The following is an 18,446-nucleotide window of genomic DNA, read 5'->3' as shown; positions in this document are numbered from 1 at the left end:
TGCATATCCAGTGGCACCATTTCGGTTGGCGCAACCATGACATCTAATGGAATATTACTCAATTAAATTGATAATCCAGGAATATCTGCATATTCTTCACTAATCAGTAAGCTGAATTTTAGGTTAAAGTTGATGGTCGCTTACAACTATCGACCATTGAATCATGTCTCAGTGCATTGGTTAATGGCCCAGGGATATCTGTACAGTCTTCATTATCCAACAAGTGAAAATATTATGGCTCACAACTGTCAACACTTAGATCATGTCTTAGTGCATTGGTTAATAGCTCAAGAATATCTACACAACTCATTCAAATTTACAAACTGCTCATTCAAATCTACGAACATGGTTTCTTGGACAATAACTGTAGACTTCAATTTCTCTATAAACAATGATATATGAAAATTGAGGTTCTAATTGGAGAAAAGTGTATACGGCAAGACATCTTCATTGTCTCTGATAATATATGGAGGAAATGATACGTGACCCTATCCAAACCACACAACCTTTATTTTATAACATTATATTCTTCGAGTGTTATCTTTGTAATCTTATGCATTTTAGTTATGAGCTCTATGTATGTAATTTTAATGCTCATAAAGATACATTTAGATTCACTGACGTTATATGAGAATCTCTCTTTGTCATATACGCACTCCCCATTATAATAGCATAGAATGGGTTAGAGAGCCATGATTTTCAATATTGGTATACCTGAGAAGGAAAAGGTGGGGCTATTAGGTTTAGAAAAATAATATTAAACACATACAAAAAGATAAAGTTGAGCGCCATTGTGATTTTTAGTGGGTCACCTCTGTCATATACAATGGATAGCTATTGTCTTGTACAATTGGTCGCTATTGTCTTGTACAATGGGTCGCTGTTGTCATGTGTTATGGATTCCTGTTATAAATTTTAATGAGTTACTGATGTCATGTACAATTGGCCATCATTGTGATTTTCAACATGTTACTGTTGTCATGTACAATGGGTCAATATTAACATTTGCGCAACTTCATTTTCTTACTAAATAATACAGGTTACACCTATCTACTTCTTTCTTTTTATGACGATATTGTACACAAAAGGTTGGTGAGTAGTCAGATGGAATAGAGACGACCCTAACATGCATTTCTTGTAGTGAAATAATATTAGATAATGGAATGCAAGTCAATGAATCGTAAGAGAATTGAACAGAACGCTAAAGAATATAATAATCGAAGAGTAGTGGTGGGTCACATCAAGAAAACTTTGAACGAAGAAGAAGGGTTTCGGTTGATTTCCCTCCTAAAACTAAAATCTAAAATAAAAAATAGGGTCTTCTGCAGTGGCTTAACCCCATAAAAGGGTATTCAAATAACTTTTGTGGGGCCCACCATGAGCTATGTGAAAAATCCTTACCGTCAATTCAATTAGGGTCTTCATTTCAAGGTATGTGCCTAAGAAAATGAGTAAACCACATCAAAAGTGGACCACACCGTAGAAAACAATTATAAATAAACCATTCTCAGTTCCAAAAGGCTCAGATCATGATGAAATTAATGCTTTTTTGGGTCCATAGAGTGGATTGATGGGACCTACTCCAAATATCTTTGGAGGGCCCTCTTTACTTCTGTAAGACTTAGGGTGTGTTTGGGCGGTGGGATTAGAAGGGATTAGGTGGGATGGGATTCAAAAAACATAATTATTACCCATGGTAGGGATTGTCCCCTGTTGCCATGGGATAAGATTAATGCCATGCTTGGACGGTAATACAGTGGTAATTGAATGAATATACCCACCATCATTTGAAATTATTAAGAATAACACACATGCGTTATATCTAAACCGTTCATTTGTTTTGTAACCTCATTTTATGGCATGAGCCTAAAAGTGGGGTAGATCCAAAACTTATGTGGCCTCAAAGAAGTTTTCAACGGTAAGTATTCAATCTCCGTTGCTTTCTATGGTGGGGTCCACTTGGGCTTTGGATTTACCTAATTTTTTGGCCCATGCTCTAAAATAATCTCGAAAAATGGGTGGATGGTGTGGATATAGCCCACACATCATGGTAGGCCCTACACAACTTGCTAACATTGAGTGAAATTGGCACGGACCCAATGCAATTCCATCTGATCCATCCCACTGCCCAAAGAAGGGATTAGGTGGGATGGGATTCATCCGGTCCTGTGCCAATTCCACTCCGTGTTTGGGAAGAATGGAAAAGCTTGGAATTAGATTAGATGGAATTGCATTGGTCCCGTGCCAATTTCACTCAATGTTAGCAAGTTGTGTAGGTTCCCCATGATGTGTGGGCTATATCCACACCGTCCACCCATTTATCGAGATTATTTTAGAGCATGGGCCAAAAAATCAGGTAAATCTAAAGCATAAGTGGACCTCACCATAGAAAATAACGGGGATTGAATACTTATCATTGAAAACTTCTTCGGGGCCACATAAGTTTGGATCTACCTCATATTTAGGCTCATGCCATAAAATGAGGTTACACAACAAATGAACCGATTTAGATATTAGAAATTTCAAATGATGGTGGGTATATCCATTCACTGTACCACGTATTACCTACAAAGCATGGCATTAATCTTATCCGATGGCGACAGGGCCATGGGTAATAATTATGGTTTTTGAATCCCATCCCACCTAATCCCTTCCAATCCCACCTCCCAAACACGCCCCAAATATCGTGTAGGTGTCGGGTATGCAACATGTATTCTGGTCCTTTGAAAATTTCAGAAGTTGTCTGAGGCAAAAAAATAAAAATATAAAATGGACGAGGAAAAAGAAAATGGAAAAAAAAAGGAAAAAAAAGAAGAAGTGATGCTAAACGCCAGCATTAGCTAAACCGTAGGCCAGTTTTGTAAAAATCCCTTCTTCCTCCTTTGGTCGCTATTTGAGTTTCCTTGTTTCCATTCTGTTTCTCCCGCGCATTGCAGAAAGACCTGTCGGCTCTCATATGCCCAACTGCCAGAGCTCTTATCTGCCTCTCCCTTTCTCCCTATGCCGAAGCTCTAGCTGCCGAATCCCTTCGTAGCCGGCGACGCCGCACCTCTGACCCACGGTAATCTCTCTGTCTCTCGTTATGTAAGGTAATCAGGTCCATTGATTTGTTGCGTGCCCCTCCCCAAGGTTCGGTAATCATGACCATTGATTTGTTGCGCCCCACAGTGTGTGGACCGTGCCCCTCCCCAAGGTTCGGTAATCATGACCATTGATTTGTTGCAACCGTTGTGAGTGGAACATGCCCCAACTCCCAGATGGAAGATGCCAATAACTGCGCCCCAAAAATCTCCCTCATTGGGGATACTTTTTTTTTTCTTTCAAGTTGACTGTGGACAATTGCTGTGTATCTTGTCTGATCACAGTGGCTCCTCTTTGCACATTTGTGTAAGATATGGGTCATTCATTGGTTGGCCCAGCCTTGTATCTTTTGTCTAAAACATGGGTTTGGTCATAGGGTGCGCCACACATTTTTGTGGAAATGGACTGTTACAAAAAGCAACGTCCACTTCGACGTGCTTATGTGACCCACTCAATGATCAGATTGGCCTGTTTTTTGAGCTATGACACATAGATTGTGGGGTGAGCCTAGTGATTGACCTGTATGCGGAACTCTGGTGGACCGTGATTTGTAACTTACCTATGAAAAATGGTTAGCTCATCAGGTGGGCCATGCATTTTTATAAAAATGGGCTGTTAAAAACCAACATACATGTGTGCCCCACCTGATGACTGAATTGGACCGATTTTGGAGCCACAGGTAGTGAGGCCAATGTGGTGAATGACTTAAAACACAAGCATGGGGAGAGCAGCATGAAACTATGTATGTTCAAGTTCTAGTCCTTGTCTTTGTAGCACTTTGTTTTCTTTTGAGAAAAATAAAATAAAATTCCAGATTGCGTATCAGATTCTAACACCACTATTAGTTTTCCGGTGAAGCAACGGGCTTTTCTACCAAAACTCTACCAAAAGTAAAAAAGGAACACAATTTCAGGTAAAATTTCAAGATCTTAATAACTTTGGGCCTATAAATTGGGTTGTCTGGTGAGGAGCCTATCATCATCTCAGCCTTATCCTAACTAATTGGGGACACAACTTGCCCCCGCAACACCCTGTCACACGAAGTTCTTGCGCTCATAAGCTGTCCATCCATTTTGCCAACTCTTGTTAGAACATGAGCCCAAAAGTGAGGCATATCCAAAACTCAAACGAGCCACATCATAGGAAAAAGTGGGTAGGGAAATGCCCACCATTGAAACCTCCTTGGGGTCCACTGTGATGTCTATATCCCATCCAAATCGTTCATAAGGTCATTTCTACTGGGATGAACTGAAATAACAAATATTAGCTTGATCCGAACCTTCTATGGCCCAACGAATGTTTCAATGGTGGACCTTCAATCCTCACTGTTTCCTATCATGTGCCCCACTTGAGTTTTGGATCTACCTCATTTTTGGGCTCATGTCCCAACATGATTTGGCAAAATGGAGGAGTGCTTGGTGAACCAACCCCTTTCCTCCACATAATATTTACAAGCTCCTAATTCTCTCCATCAGTTGCTTGGCTTGGAGTCGAAGCGCCATAATCATTTTCCTAGAGGAGTCTCGTTGACATTGGCTAGAACTCCAATAATATCGTGCTATGATCAATATTGTCGTTGACAATTTGAACACTTTATACAATCATGTGCCCATAAAAAAATGTAATGGAAAGTCTTTTAATAAACAATTTGAAAGATGAGCTAGGGGGGGTGATTAGGACAATACCAATTTCTTATAATAAAATGCGGAAAATATATTATCAATCACACAATGTATTGAAACCTTGATTTCAACTCATTCGTAGGACAACCTTCACCTATTATTTTAGGCAGGACAACCTTATTTCACAACGTCCTTGGAATCAATCTTTCAAAATAGTAAAAGGCAGAGAATCAAATAATTCAATTACTACAAATGCAGAAGGACTTAGAGTGGTTCGGTGTTTAACACACACCTACTCCACTCCCAAAATTATTACCTTCTTAATTTTGGCTTTCTACTAAATTAAGGTTTTCACAAGTTCACCTTAACAACCTTTACAGTTCTTGTGATTTTCATGGGCTTACCACAAATCAACCCAAATGAGATTTTCGGGCTATCTCAACAAACCCAAAATGAAATAAAATAATAATAGTACTTATCTTCAGAAGACAATGTCGCTTTGAAGATGTAGTCGAGGCTTCGAGCAGCGATATTCTTTCTTGAGAGTCGATGAAGCAGTATATGCTCAACCAGAAAGAATAGAGGGATCTAATGTATTTCAAAGAATATAAACCCTAACTGCTGCGGATTCAATTCTCTATTTCTCAAGTAGAGCATATATTACTCTCTAATAAGCATTTAAAACCAACTTGAGAAAGAGAATTGAATAAGCTAAATAAGAATAAGAATTACCACACAGATAACTTTGGGAGGACCTGAGTTTCTCTCTAACTTGAGGAAGGTTTATCACCAATTTTCGTTGTAAAAATGAATGAGAGAATGTTTCTATTTATAGCCAAAGGAGTTGGAAATTCGGTTAGCCTAAAAATAGGTTTGGCTGGTTGGATTCCAACGATTCTGTTCCAACGGCTATAAAAAATTCGATTGGCCCGAGCCAAAATTTGGCTGGCTGAATCCCTTTGAAATCCGAAAGTTCCATTTCATTGTTGGAAACTTGACCCAAGACAACTTCGGGTTGGCCAAACCTAAAGTTGGGTTGGCCGAATTTGCAGTAGATTTTCCGTTAAATCTGGAAACTTTGCCAAATCTGAAGCTGGGTTAGCCGAAGTAAGTCAGGCTGGTTGAACCTGAAGTTTGGGCTGGCCGAACATCAGTGAATTTAACTTGCACATTAAGCATATTAAACATTTTTCAAAAGGGCCTAATCTTAAGGTCTTTCTAGGGTTATTCAACCTGGTGGTTGGCATATACATTGATCTTTATCTTGAAACCATGCCAGTCCTTAACAAGGTGTGCCAAAACGGTTACGTATCGGCCGTAACGGCCGATACGTAACGGTAACGGTGGGAACCGTTACGCGTTTCGGAGTCGTATCGGCCGTTACGAGATTTTGTACCCGTATCGGCCGATACGGGCCCGTTATGGGGTGTAACGGCCGTTACGGGCCGTTACGGGCCCGTAACGAGTCCATAATGGTAACTTTTTTTTTTTTTCATTTTAAGCTCTGTTTTTGCTGTTTTTTTGAAACCTATTGCTTCCAAACTGTTTCTCACGCCTTCTACTACTAATTTCGACCAACTTTGGCTAGGTATTTGAGATAAAAACACATTATATTATAGATTTTTTTGAATCAAAGCTCGGTGGGCCATTTTTCAGAAATTCATCACAAAAAGGTATTTATACTTTTTTTAATATGTTTTGCTGTTTTAATCATGTCATATGATGTGTTAATCATAGTAGAACATGTTAATGTGCATTTTACAGATTTGGGGTGCCATTTAATAATTTTTTTATATTTTTTTCTATTTACGCATGAATTTTGGCCCCTTTTTTTAAAATTCGAAAAATCAATTTTTAATGGTTGTTTTGCTGTTTTAATTATGCCATTTGATGTGTTAATCATAGTAGAACATGTTAATGTGCATTTTACAGATTTGGGGTGCCATTTTATATTTTTTTAATATTTTTTTCTATTTACGCATTTATTTTGGCCCTTTTTTTGAAAATTCGAAAAATCATTTTTTAATGATTCTTTTGCTGTTTTAATGATGCCATATGATGTGTTAATCATAGTAGAACATGTTAATGTGCATTTTACAGATTTGGGGTGCCATTTTATATATATTTTATATTTTTTTCTATTTACGCATTTATTTTGGCCCTTATTTTGAAAATTCGAAAAATCATTTTTTAATGATTCTTTTGCTGTTTTAAAGATGCCATATGATGTGTTAATCATAGTAGAACATGTCAATATGCATTTTACAGATTTGGGGTGCCATTTTATATATTTTTTTTATATTTTTTTTTCTATTTACGCATTTATTTCGGCCCTTTTTTTGAAAATTCGAAAAATCCTTTTTTAATGATTCTTTTGCTGTTTTAATGATGCCATATGATGTGTTAATCATAGTAGAACATGTTAATGTGCATTTTACATATTTGGGGTGCCATTTTATATTTTTTTTTTATATTTTTTTCTATTTACGCATTTATTTCGGCCCTTTTTTTGAAAATTCGAAAAATCATTTTTTAATGATTCTTTTGTTGTTTTAATGATGTCATATGATGTGTTAATCATAGTAGAACATGTTAATATGCATTTTACATATTTGGGGTGCCATTTTATATATTTTTTAAATATTTTTTTCTATTTACGCATGAATTTTGGTCCTAAAAAATAATTGCAAACACCTAAATGTAAGATATTTTCATATTACATTCATTCTAATATATCTATCATTGATAGTAGATAGTTAGAAAATTAAATATATGAATTTTGTAATCAAATTCAGGTTATCTAGTTCATAAATTCATCAGACAGTCCGATACAACTTCTCACCAAAGAGTGGACCGTTACACCACCATAAACATGTTCTAATTTATAAATGTATGCATATTTGGAATGCTTAGAATATTCCGGATTTAATCCATATTTTTTCATATTTTTTTAGCAAAAAAAAAATTTTGCGCCGTTACGGGCCGTTACGCCCCCGTATCCGTATCGGTTTTGTAGGTCACCGTTACACCAACCGATACCGATACGGGACACCTTGGTCCTTAAGTCTTAAGATTTTGAGCCAATCTTCATGAGGTGCCGTAGAGGACTGAAGTGAACTTGAGATCTAACCATTATTTTGTCTACAAAATTTGACAACTCCAAGTGTGCTTTAAATACAAGCACTTACAGAATTTTTGTACGATATCGATACATTGATGATATTATCGAAATATCGTCGATACACTAGCAATACAAGTGACACTTGGAATTTACATGGTAAAAAATATTGGCGATATCAATACATTAGTGATACAAGTGACACCTGGAATTTACAAAATCGAAAATAGTGGCGATACTTAGCGATACATCTTGATACTTGGAATTTCTGAGACTACCAGTGTTATTAGTATCGCTACTGTTGTTATCGGTATCACCAAAATGGAGATATGGATAATATCGAGGATATTTTGATAATATCAGGATACTCCGAACAATGCTTGTGATGATGTTTAGATTCGGCAGCCTTGTACCCATGTGTGGGCTTAGCAAACCTCTTGTTCAAAAGGTTTGTCCAAAGGTCTGATGCAGCAAGGATCCAGGCAGGTGTTAGCCGTTAGTACTCTAAAACTTAGACGTCTAGGAAGACCAACTTGGTAAAATTCAACTGGATAGTTTTGAACTTTGGTTTGGCTGGTTGAAATGGGATAATGGCAAAATCAGTTTTATTGAAATCTCATTGCTTCAGAATCCCATGGAAATCAGATGTTCTTGGATATCTGATGGCACAATAAAGTTTAAAATCCTCCTGTTGAGGAGATCTATTGGACATGGTCCATCTAAGGTGGGATGTGAAAAAGCAGCAGCGATCTGGATTTGTAATCAGAGCTGAAACCCACATGATCTATGCAAAGTCTGGAATCAGTTTTCAGAGTTGGGCAGTAGCAAGCACTTGGTAGGTTGCTAGGTTCTTGTAGATTTGAAGCATGGCCTACTTGTCAATTGTCATAATTAAAAACCTGGATGCACTGTTCTAGGGCTCAGGTCACGTGCCCTACAAGTCCTACATAATGCTTGCCTACTAGTTGCTACTACCCAACTCCGGAAACTGACTCCGAAGGGGACCTCACAAAACAAATTTTGCTGCCCAATCAAGGTACTTCACATTTTGGTGTTAATGCTTTTGGCATTGAAATCAATATTTTATATCAATGAACGCATGTTACTTTTTTGCTTTCTCAATCAAATACAAGAGATGTGGTTTTTAAAATATTTTTGCATGAAAAATCCTATTTATTTAGTTTGCTAATAAAAGTTGAGAACATGTGGTCTTCTAAATCCTCTTTATTGTCTTTTTCCTAACAATGAAGGGGCTAAAAATGGTCCCTCCTCCCTCTCTCTTTCTCTCTCTTGTAGAAAATTTGTTCAGGCAAGGCCTCTAGAACCTTGTTTCAGTCATGATTCAATTGGATAGCACCAAAGAAACCCGTCTTCTCATTGCCCATTGTAAGTGCATACTTCTCCTTTGTTCTCTGAAATGATCAAATCTATTTCATGTTTTCTTATTTAGTAGAAAAGCTAGAGTTTTCATGGTATTTGTGGGATAAGAAATTCAGGGATCTATGAAACTTTTTCGTTCTCTTATTTTCATTTGGCCTTTTGACCTTAAGCCATTGCAAGAAAATTTCTGATGCACGAGCCACATGATTCAGATCTAGAAGTGTCGAAGCTAGGTTTGGCTCCGAATGTCTCTGATGTGGTTCTGATCTTTCAGTGAACTGTAATAGTCTAATATCCACCAAAATAAAAGTAGACTGGGAGTGAAACAGTCCACAAGCCTAAACTGCAGTGGTTGCAGCAAATCCCCACTATTCTACTACCAAATGGCCACCCACGCTAAGAAAACTTTTTCTTTTCCTCAAATGATCACAATAACATACATCTCTCACTGTAGGCCTCTTATAGACAGGTTACAAATAAATCTAAGAAATGTAGAAGATTTGGCCTGCCTTTTATGGACAGGTTACAAATAATTCCAAGAAATTTAAAAGATGTCGCCTCTTCTCTATTTTTAAACTTATTACATAACATAATAAAATAAGTGGAGCCTTTCCAAAAAAGAAAAAAGAGAAAACAAAATCAAATAAGTGGTTGGCACTTGTATTGCTAAATCTAAAGGGGAACTTAATAGATAATACTTAAAATCTCTAAAATCATTTTCCATGTCTTACTTATAGACTTTAATACAAACCTCATAGGCTTGTGGGGCCCATGGTCCACATGTATAAGTGTAAACAAGGACATCTTATGAACCATATGATTTGTGTACGTCTGAAAAATCAAGGAATGTCACATGGTCGATGTTTGGAATAATCTGTGAACAATCAGATGGGTCTTGTGGAGCTCATAGTCCATTGGGTCACATATCAACCTTGGTTTGTCACACGAATTGATCCATTAGGGCCATCCAATTGGGTGTATTGGCTCCATACAGACCACCCCTTAATCAGGCCGATCAAGTCAATCATCAGACCAATCTGGATCACTGATGTGATGTGGTCCAAATCGTCAATCTAGATGGTGGGATCTCTAATCAATATCTAGATCTTCAACCTGGTTGGTTGTATCTTTAATTGGGATCCTCAGATGGGCCTAATCTGGGCTTGATTAGGGATCTAATGGTTGGATCTTTAATCTTCCATTCTGTATGGCTTTAATGCATCTTATAATTGAAGTATTGAACCACATGGCTCTAGATGTATCTACCAGCTTCGAATAGAACACGTCCTCTAGTTCAGACTTCAGAGCCAATATCAACTTATCACGATGATTTGCCTTTGTAGTGCGTCTTCTTTTGCTTTGGCGGAAGTTGATGGTGAAAATCTACGCGTTGGCTCGTCATCTCGTGTATAGGATGGTGCTGGGGATCACGCCATCTCTTCTTTCATTTCTTAGTAGTTCTTGATGCCATGGGTGTCTATGTCCACTTCTTTTGCAATAGTGGATTCGTTGTCTTTGAATGTTGATTGTCGATTGTGGATTTTTTGTTGTTGCTGTTGATCAATTCTCGAGTGTCGCAATGTCATCTAGGTTGTTGTTGGCTTCTGATATGTGCTCTTTGATCATGGTTGTGATGGCATTGGGATGTTGATTGCCATAGAGCTTGCCAATATGATCATGAAGTGGTCCATATTTATCTATATCCGCCAATCCATTGGTCCCTTCTACCTTGTCATCCATTAACTGGTTTTCTAGTTAAGTAGGAATTCCTCTGATATGGTCATTGATCCAATAATAAATCCATTAATGGATCCATCGGGCAATTTAATGGCAGACTCCTCATTATCATCACCTTGGATTGCAACATTTTCGCTAGGAACCTCCTTCTTAGGAGTTCTAGGTCCTGCTTCCGTAGTCTCATTGCTTCCTTTTGTTCTTTGTCAATTCTAACTTGTCTTCTTTTGAAGATTTGGAGGGTGACCATAGCTCTTTAGGCATCGACAAATTGTGTTTGCTAGGTCCAGGTCTGGCATGACCTTTTGGGAGCCCTAATTATATTTATCATAGAACACGTATTATTATTATTGTTTTTTTAGAAGATTGAATATTATTGAAAGAAAACAAAAACAAACACAGACAACCTAAGAAGGGAAAAATAGAGATTAGAAAGGAAAAAATAGAAAAGAAAAGAAAAGAAAAGGAAAGGAAAACAAAGAAGAAACCTAGAAAAAACCTATACAACTTGAAACAGAGGTTGCAAATGAACTTGCCAAAACCTAAGCGAACAGAATTAGCCTAGGATTGTGGCAATGAGGGATCCGTCTTGGAGAGGAAGACTGATGGACCATTCTTGCACGTCCCTGACAATATGACTATATGAGCAATGACAGAAGGAGTAGAGTTGGAAGTGTTCTGAAAGCAATGATGATTCCTTTTGCTCCAGATTACCCACAGAGAAAGCCATCCTGGACAATCTCCATAAGAAAGATGAGTCTCCGCGGAGACTAGAGCTGTTCCAAGCATGTAAGAAGCTTGAAATGCTGGCATCACCCATTTAACAGAGAATTTGGAAGAGATGTCTACCCAAATGGCTAACGAATAAGAGCAATGGAGAAAAATGTGAGAGATTATCTCCACATCCTTGAGGCAAAAGGGGTAAATGTTAGGAAGGATCATCTTGCCCCTCTACAGGTTGTCTACGATAAGAGTTCTCCCTCTAGCAATCGAGGAAGAGGCAAAGAGATGGCTGTAGAAGGTCTTGATGGAGAATCTCTCGGAGGGGGAAGGAGACCAGGAGAGACTATCATTTGTATCTGGGGAGGGCCGAGTCCCTTGCAAGAGGTGAAGGAGATTAAGTAAAGCTTCAGTTTTAGCTTCAGAAAGATCTCTTATGCATGGGGGACACTGGATTTCTGTTCCAATAGGAGAACCAATCAAGTACAAAAAAGGGAGATGTTGGCTAGATTGGGAAAGGCATCAACAAGGGGTCTAACCAAGATCCATTTGTCCAACCAGAACTTAATCTTACTGCCATTTCTTAGACTAGAAGAGACCCCCTTAAGGAAGGACTCCTTAACACTTGAAATGGCTTTCCAAATGTTGAAAGCCCCATAGAGGGAGGAAATTTTAGTAAACCAACCACCTTTCTCAACACCATATTTATTAGCAATAGCTTCCCTCCACCTACTTACCTTCTCGGATCCAAAACACCACAACCATTTCCCCAACAGGGTGGAATTGGCATATGAGAGGACTTTAATTCCAGCCCCTCCCTCGGTATAGGGTTTATACACCCCTGACCAACTAAGAAGATGAAATTTGTGGTAAGGGAACCACCATTCCAAAGAGAGTTTCTTCGAATCTTTTTTTTTTTTTTTTTTTTTTAAATAAAAAATAAAATTGTGAATAGTGTTGTAATTTTTTTCTTCAGATCTTCTCTATCTAGAGGATAATGGATTTGTGGCATCATAATAGAGAAAGGAAGTAGGAAGGAAGTTTGGAAAGGAACAATTTAATAAGAACAAGGCGATCCCACAAGGAGAAGTGTCAGCTCTTCCAAGGGGCAAGCTTTCTTTCCATTCTTTCTATAACAACATGCCAAAATCCCATTGGTGATTGGTAGGCTTGCTAATGCAAAGAGGAAGGTCTAAGTATTTAGAGGGGAAAGATCCAATTTTAAAACCAAAGACAACTGCAAGGGAAGAAGAGAATCATTAGAAATGTTTATGCCCAGCATTTCACTTCTATAGAGATTAATCTTGAGCCCAGAAATGGCTTCAAAGCATCTAATAACCATCCTCAAGCTAATTACAGTAGACTCTGAGGCTTCATAGAATAATAAAGTATCATATGCAAATTGTATGTGTGAGATAGTAGGGGAGGATCTAGCTACTTTGAAACCTTTGAAGTAGCCTACAACGGCCTCTTTGGACAGCATACGAATAAGTCCATCAGTTGCAATGGCAAAGAGAAAGGGGGATCCCCTTGTTTAAGGCCCCTGGAAAGCTGAAAGAAACCTTTTGGGGAGCCATTAATGAGGACATAGCAAGCTGCCGAAGAAAGGCAAACTCACTAGTCTACCTGCCGATAAATGTGCCGTTGGTTATTGGTGGGTGTACACCATTAAGTTTCACCCTGATGGTATTGTTGAACGTTTGAAGGCTTGCTTGATTATATTGAGACCCTCTTTCCTATTGCAAGTTGAACTCTATTTGTGTTATCCTCTCTGTGGTCATTAATCATGGCTGGCCTCTCTTCTAACTGTATGTAAAAATGCCTTTCTTCATGGTGATCTTGCATAGGAGGTTTATATGGAGCAACCATTTGGGTTTGTTGCTCAGGGGGAGTCGGACTAGGTATGTAAATTAAATAAGGCAATTTATGACCTAAGTAGTCACCATACGATGGTTTGACGAATTTAGTAAGGTTGTGTTGAACTATGGTGTTGTTCAAAGTCAGAATGATCTTTGTGCGGAAAGGCACCGTAGGTCTTATTGTGTTAGTGGTGTATGTTGATAATATTGTTGTTATAGGAAGTGATAATAGGGGGATTGAGGATCTTGTGAAGTATCATCTAGTGTTCGAAGTATGGGTATCGCTACAAGTTTCGTTGCCCGGGGATACAGAAACAATATAAATATTGCCGATAATATCGCTGATAACCGGAAACACGGGGAAACATGGGAAAAACGGTGGAATTTTCAGCGAAACTTCAGGAGATGTTAAAATGTACATATTTTCATATTTAAAAAAAAATAAATTGCAAAAAGAATGCATACATAACATGTTTCCATTTAATGGGGCCTTAAAAGCATGTGTTGTTGTAAGAAATCAATCCAACCATCCCATCCGACCTATTTAACCATCCAAACTTCCATCCAAACATCCATCAGTATTGCAAAATATCAATAACACGATACTTCATCTAGAAATCATCAACAATTGGAAAGCAAACGAAAGATCGTGGTCTTAATATCGTGCATGTTGCTATATCGATAATATTGAGACATTATCAATGAGAAATTGAACACTACATACAACCATGTGCCCATGAAAAAAGACATGAAATAAATTTTTTTAATAAACAAACTTTTGATGATATCAATACGTTGGCGATATTATTGAAATATCATTGATACACTTATGATATAAGCATTACCTAAAATTTACATAGTAAAAAATATTGGCGATACATTGGTGATATTGATGCATTGGCAATATAAGCGACACTGATGGGGACATCAGAGGACCTACTCGGATGTATCAGAGACGAAAACGACCACCCACATTACCGCAACTTTCTTTGTGGATGGGAGACGAGTTCCAGATGGGGCCTGCTAGGCCATTTTGAAGACCCCACATGCATTGGACGTGCATTAGGAAGACTCCACCTTGGGATGATGCATGTAGCTGCTTAGGAGATCATTTTAGTCACAAGATTTCTATTTTGTGTTGATCTGACCGTTGGATCTTGTCGATCAGGCCATCGGGCCATCAGATCTTTTAAATCTGGGCTCCTTGGAATATGATCTTGCTTTCTTTATGGTTTTTGTTATTTTTATGAGTTATTTGATGTTTGAGATTAATAATAGATGTTTTGGTTTTCTTATTTTGGATGATGGGCCTTTTTACTTAAGTAAGTGACATAGTTGTAATTATACTGGATTTTAATTTCGAATTTTTAATTATAAAAGCACAACAAGGGTGGAGTTCCAACCCTAGTGGTGTTATTGAAAAGAAAAAAGAGAACAGTGGAGCTCTCTTGTGTGAAGGAATTTTCCTCCTTATTTTTAGGGTTTATTTATTTATTTATTTATTTATTTATTTAAATAAATAAAAAAAACCCTAGAAAAACCCTCCCTTCCAATTAAATTGTGGAAGGGTAGAAGCTTGTTTGGTGGTGGATTCCAATGTACATCCTTCATCTTCCTCTTCTTCAAAAGGTATTCTTCGTCTTACATCCTTCCTCTCTTCTCTTCGAAAGGTATTCTCTTCTTCTCTTGTCTTCCTCTTTTCCCTTCCATTGCAACCTTCTAAACCCTAGATCTTCAATTTCCTATTTTTCCTAATTTCTAAAAAAACTTAATTCCAAAATCCCCAATTCCCATAAACCCTAATTCTCCATATTTCAGATTTTCCCATTCTCAACCTTAATCATTAAACATACAAATCTGTCTATTGAGTGTGGTACGTGCCTATGCTAAATTAGAAGTTCTATCCTTCCATCGGTCCTAGTTTTAATTGATTAATGTGATTTCTTAGCATGGAGGCATGTGATTTAGGTTAAATCAGATTTTATTTCTTATTATTTACTCTTAATTAATTGGTAGGTTAGCATTTTTTGTTAATTGAATTACTTTATGGACTCTTTCATAATCTCCACATTACATGCTAGCATTAAATTATGTGTTCTGCATCAAATTTGGTATCAGAGCATAGGTTTAGCATATGATTTTTGTGTTGCATCTAGGTTAGAGTCACATTTAGGGTTAGTGGAACATTCATTGCATATAGGATCGTATTGCTGATTTTTTTTTTTTTTTTTTGGAGTACCATATTGCTGAATTTTCAGCTAGCATTTCCACTTATACCATTGCTGAATTTTCAGCATAGAAATCTCAGGGTATCACATTGCTGAATTTTCAATTTGGCACCCTTAGATTACTACCCTGCTGAATTTTCAACACAATATTTGAGGGTAGTGACTTGCTGGTTTTTTTTGGTTAGTGTGTCTAGCGTGATCTCTAGGTTAGTACTATTATTGTCATCACATTGTCCTAGGACCTAGGATTTCCTTTAGAGTGTCCTTGTGTATGCCCACTCGTTTAGGACGTGATTTTGGCCTACATTCCACTATGAATCTAGAGCAGATTGATGAGGCCCTTGACGCTATCAACAATCGTCTGATGGCTATTGAAGCGCACAATAGGACCACCACAACTCAATTGATCGTGATCAATTTGTGTGTCCATCGGCTTGAAGCCTCCCTTCAGGCAAACCTCAACACTCGGGAAGATGTTCAATCACAAGTCAGGGATCAAGTTGAGATTACGCCACTTGCAATTATTAGCTGCGCCTTAAGCCAAATTGTAGAAAGTGATGATTGGCGCAGGGATTCAATTTTCCACACTTATGCCAAGTGTGGCGGCAAAAACTGGAAGGTGATCATTGATAGTGGCAGTTTCATCAATGTGGTATCTACTCGCACCGTGGACCACTTAGGTATGCTATTCGTTCCTCACCCTTAGCCCTATCGAGTCTCATGGGTTGATGCATCTTCAATTCTTGTTTCTCAGCGTTGTCTTATTCTCATTCAATTTTGTTCCTATACGGACACGTTGTGGTGTGATGTTTTGCCTATGGATATAGGCCACATCATTTTGGGCAGGCCTTGGTTGTATGACACGGACGCAACACTATTCGGTTGCTCGAATATGTGTTTGTTTCTGTATGGAGGCAAAATGATTATCTTGAAGTCTCTCCCGTCTAAAGGCATTTCTAAAAAGGAGGACGTCAAGACATGTGGTCCTGAAGATGTGACGAAACTCCAACTTGAGTCTCTTTCTATAGTTAATGCCAAAGAGTCTGAAAGAGAGACTAAAACTGATTTGACATTGTATGCACACATGGCAAGTGAGGTCACACCTAAGATTATTATGGAGTTGCCACCTGAGGTTACACCCAAGGTTAGTGTAGAGTTACCATCTGAGGTGGAGTCCGGTATTGGAGGAGTCCAGTGTTGTTATTTCAGAGGGCATACTGGATGAGCTTATACCCATACGAGACATTCACACATTGACTCTATCAAATCTTCATCACGATCAAATGAGTCCTGGGGAGGATGTGGACTTGGAAAGGCTAGTAGATGAGCCTAGAACCCCTATAGATCGCATACCCATGTCTGTATTCCATAGGCCTTCAGAGTTTGCATATGCATCTACACAACATACGCATGACTTGCATGTGGAGATTAGACAAAGAATCAAGATAAGTAATGAAACATACAAAATGATTGCCGTCTTACACCATAAGTTTAAAGAGTTTGTTAGGGGTGATGAAGTCATGATTAAAATACGTCCAAAATGTTTCCACAGAGAACCATAAAAAAATTACAGGCCTGTAACACTAGACCATATAAAATCTTGAAAAGACTGGGTTCGAATGCTTACTTGATAGATCTTCCACCTAACATGGGTATCAGTTCCACATTTAATGTGGAAGATCTTGTACCATTTCATGGACATTCCCCTAACCCTCACATGAACTTTGATGATGATGCCTCAGACCTGTCTCAAAACCCATGGTCATTGCCTGACCCATCTTCTCAACATTTACCATCCGTACCATCCATACCTATGAGAAGAGAGGAGATGAAGGATATCTTAGATGAAGAAGTGGTTTCCACACGACATGGTGGTTACCAGGAGTACCTTGTCAAGTGGAAGGGCAAACCAAAATTAGACAATACGTGGATCGCAGAGGCAGAGCTTCAATGACGAGTCTTGGATCTCCTCGAGCATCACTGCAACTTTATTTTGTTAGAGGCGAAATCTCCTCAGCCGATGGGAATTGATGGGGACATTAGATGACCTACTCGGATGTATCAGAGACGGATACAACCACCCACATTAGCACAATTTTCTTTGTGGATGGGAGACGAGTTCCAGATGGGGCCCGCCAGGCCATTTTGAAGACCCCACATGCATTGGACGTGCATCAGGAAGACCCCACCTCGGGATGATGTATGTGAGTTGCTTAGGAGATCATTTTAGTCATAGGATTTCTATTTCGTGTCGATCCGATCGTTGGATCTTGTCGATCAGGCCATCGGACCACTAGATTTTTTAGATTTGCACCCCTTGTACTATGATCTTGCTTTCTTTATGGTTTTTGTTATTTTTATGAGTTATTTGATGTTTGAGATTAATAATATATGTTTTAGTTTTCTTATTTTGGATGATGGGCCATTTAAGTGAGTGGTTAGTTGTAATTATGTTGGATTTTAATTTCGAATTTTTAATTATAAAAGCACAGGGAAGGTGGAGTTCCAACCCTAATGGTGTTATTGAGAAGAAGAAAAAGAAGAAGAGTGGAGCTCTTTTGTGTGAAGGAATTTTCATCCTTATTTTCTTTTAATTCCTTCCAATTTAATTGTGAAAGGGTAGAAGCTTGTTTGGTGGTGGATTCCAATGTACATCCTTCCTCTTCCTCTTCTTCAAAAGGTATTCTTCGTCTTACATCCTTCC

The 18,446-nt window shown here is 38.2% G+C and overlaps 1 protein-coding gene across 3 annotated transcripts in view; it reads left to right on the top strand.

Moving 5' to 3' along the window:
• The first annotated feature begins 2,767 nt into the window (after positions 1-2,767).
• The window catches only part of LOC131246088 (uncharacterized), a 114,599-nt gene continuing 98,920 nt past the window's right edge, over positions 2,768-18,446 (top strand). The window contains exons 1-2 of one of the 3 annotated variants that reach the window (XM_058245956.1): positions 2,768-3,061; positions 9,118-9,207. In XM_058245956.1, coding sequence (XP_058101939.1) covers positions 9,159-9,207 — 49 coding nt within the window. In that variant the 5' untranslated portion in view covers positions 2,768-3,061; positions 9,118-9,158. The remainder of the gene's footprint in view (positions 3,062-9,117; positions 9,208-18,446) is intronic. The other 2 variants (XM_058245955.1, XM_058245954.1) reach the window with 2 other exon arrangements.

The sequence above is a fragment of the Magnolia sinica genome, chromosome 5 (genome assembly GCF_029962835.1).
Source record: "Magnolia sinica isolate HGM2019 chromosome 5, MsV1, whole genome shotgun sequence".
Lineage (NCBI taxonomy): Eukaryota > Viridiplantae > Streptophyta > Magnoliopsida > Magnoliales > Magnoliaceae > Magnolia > Magnolia sinica.
Note: the sequence above shows the minus strand (reverse complement) of the source record. Positions and strands in the feature narration are given on the sequence as shown.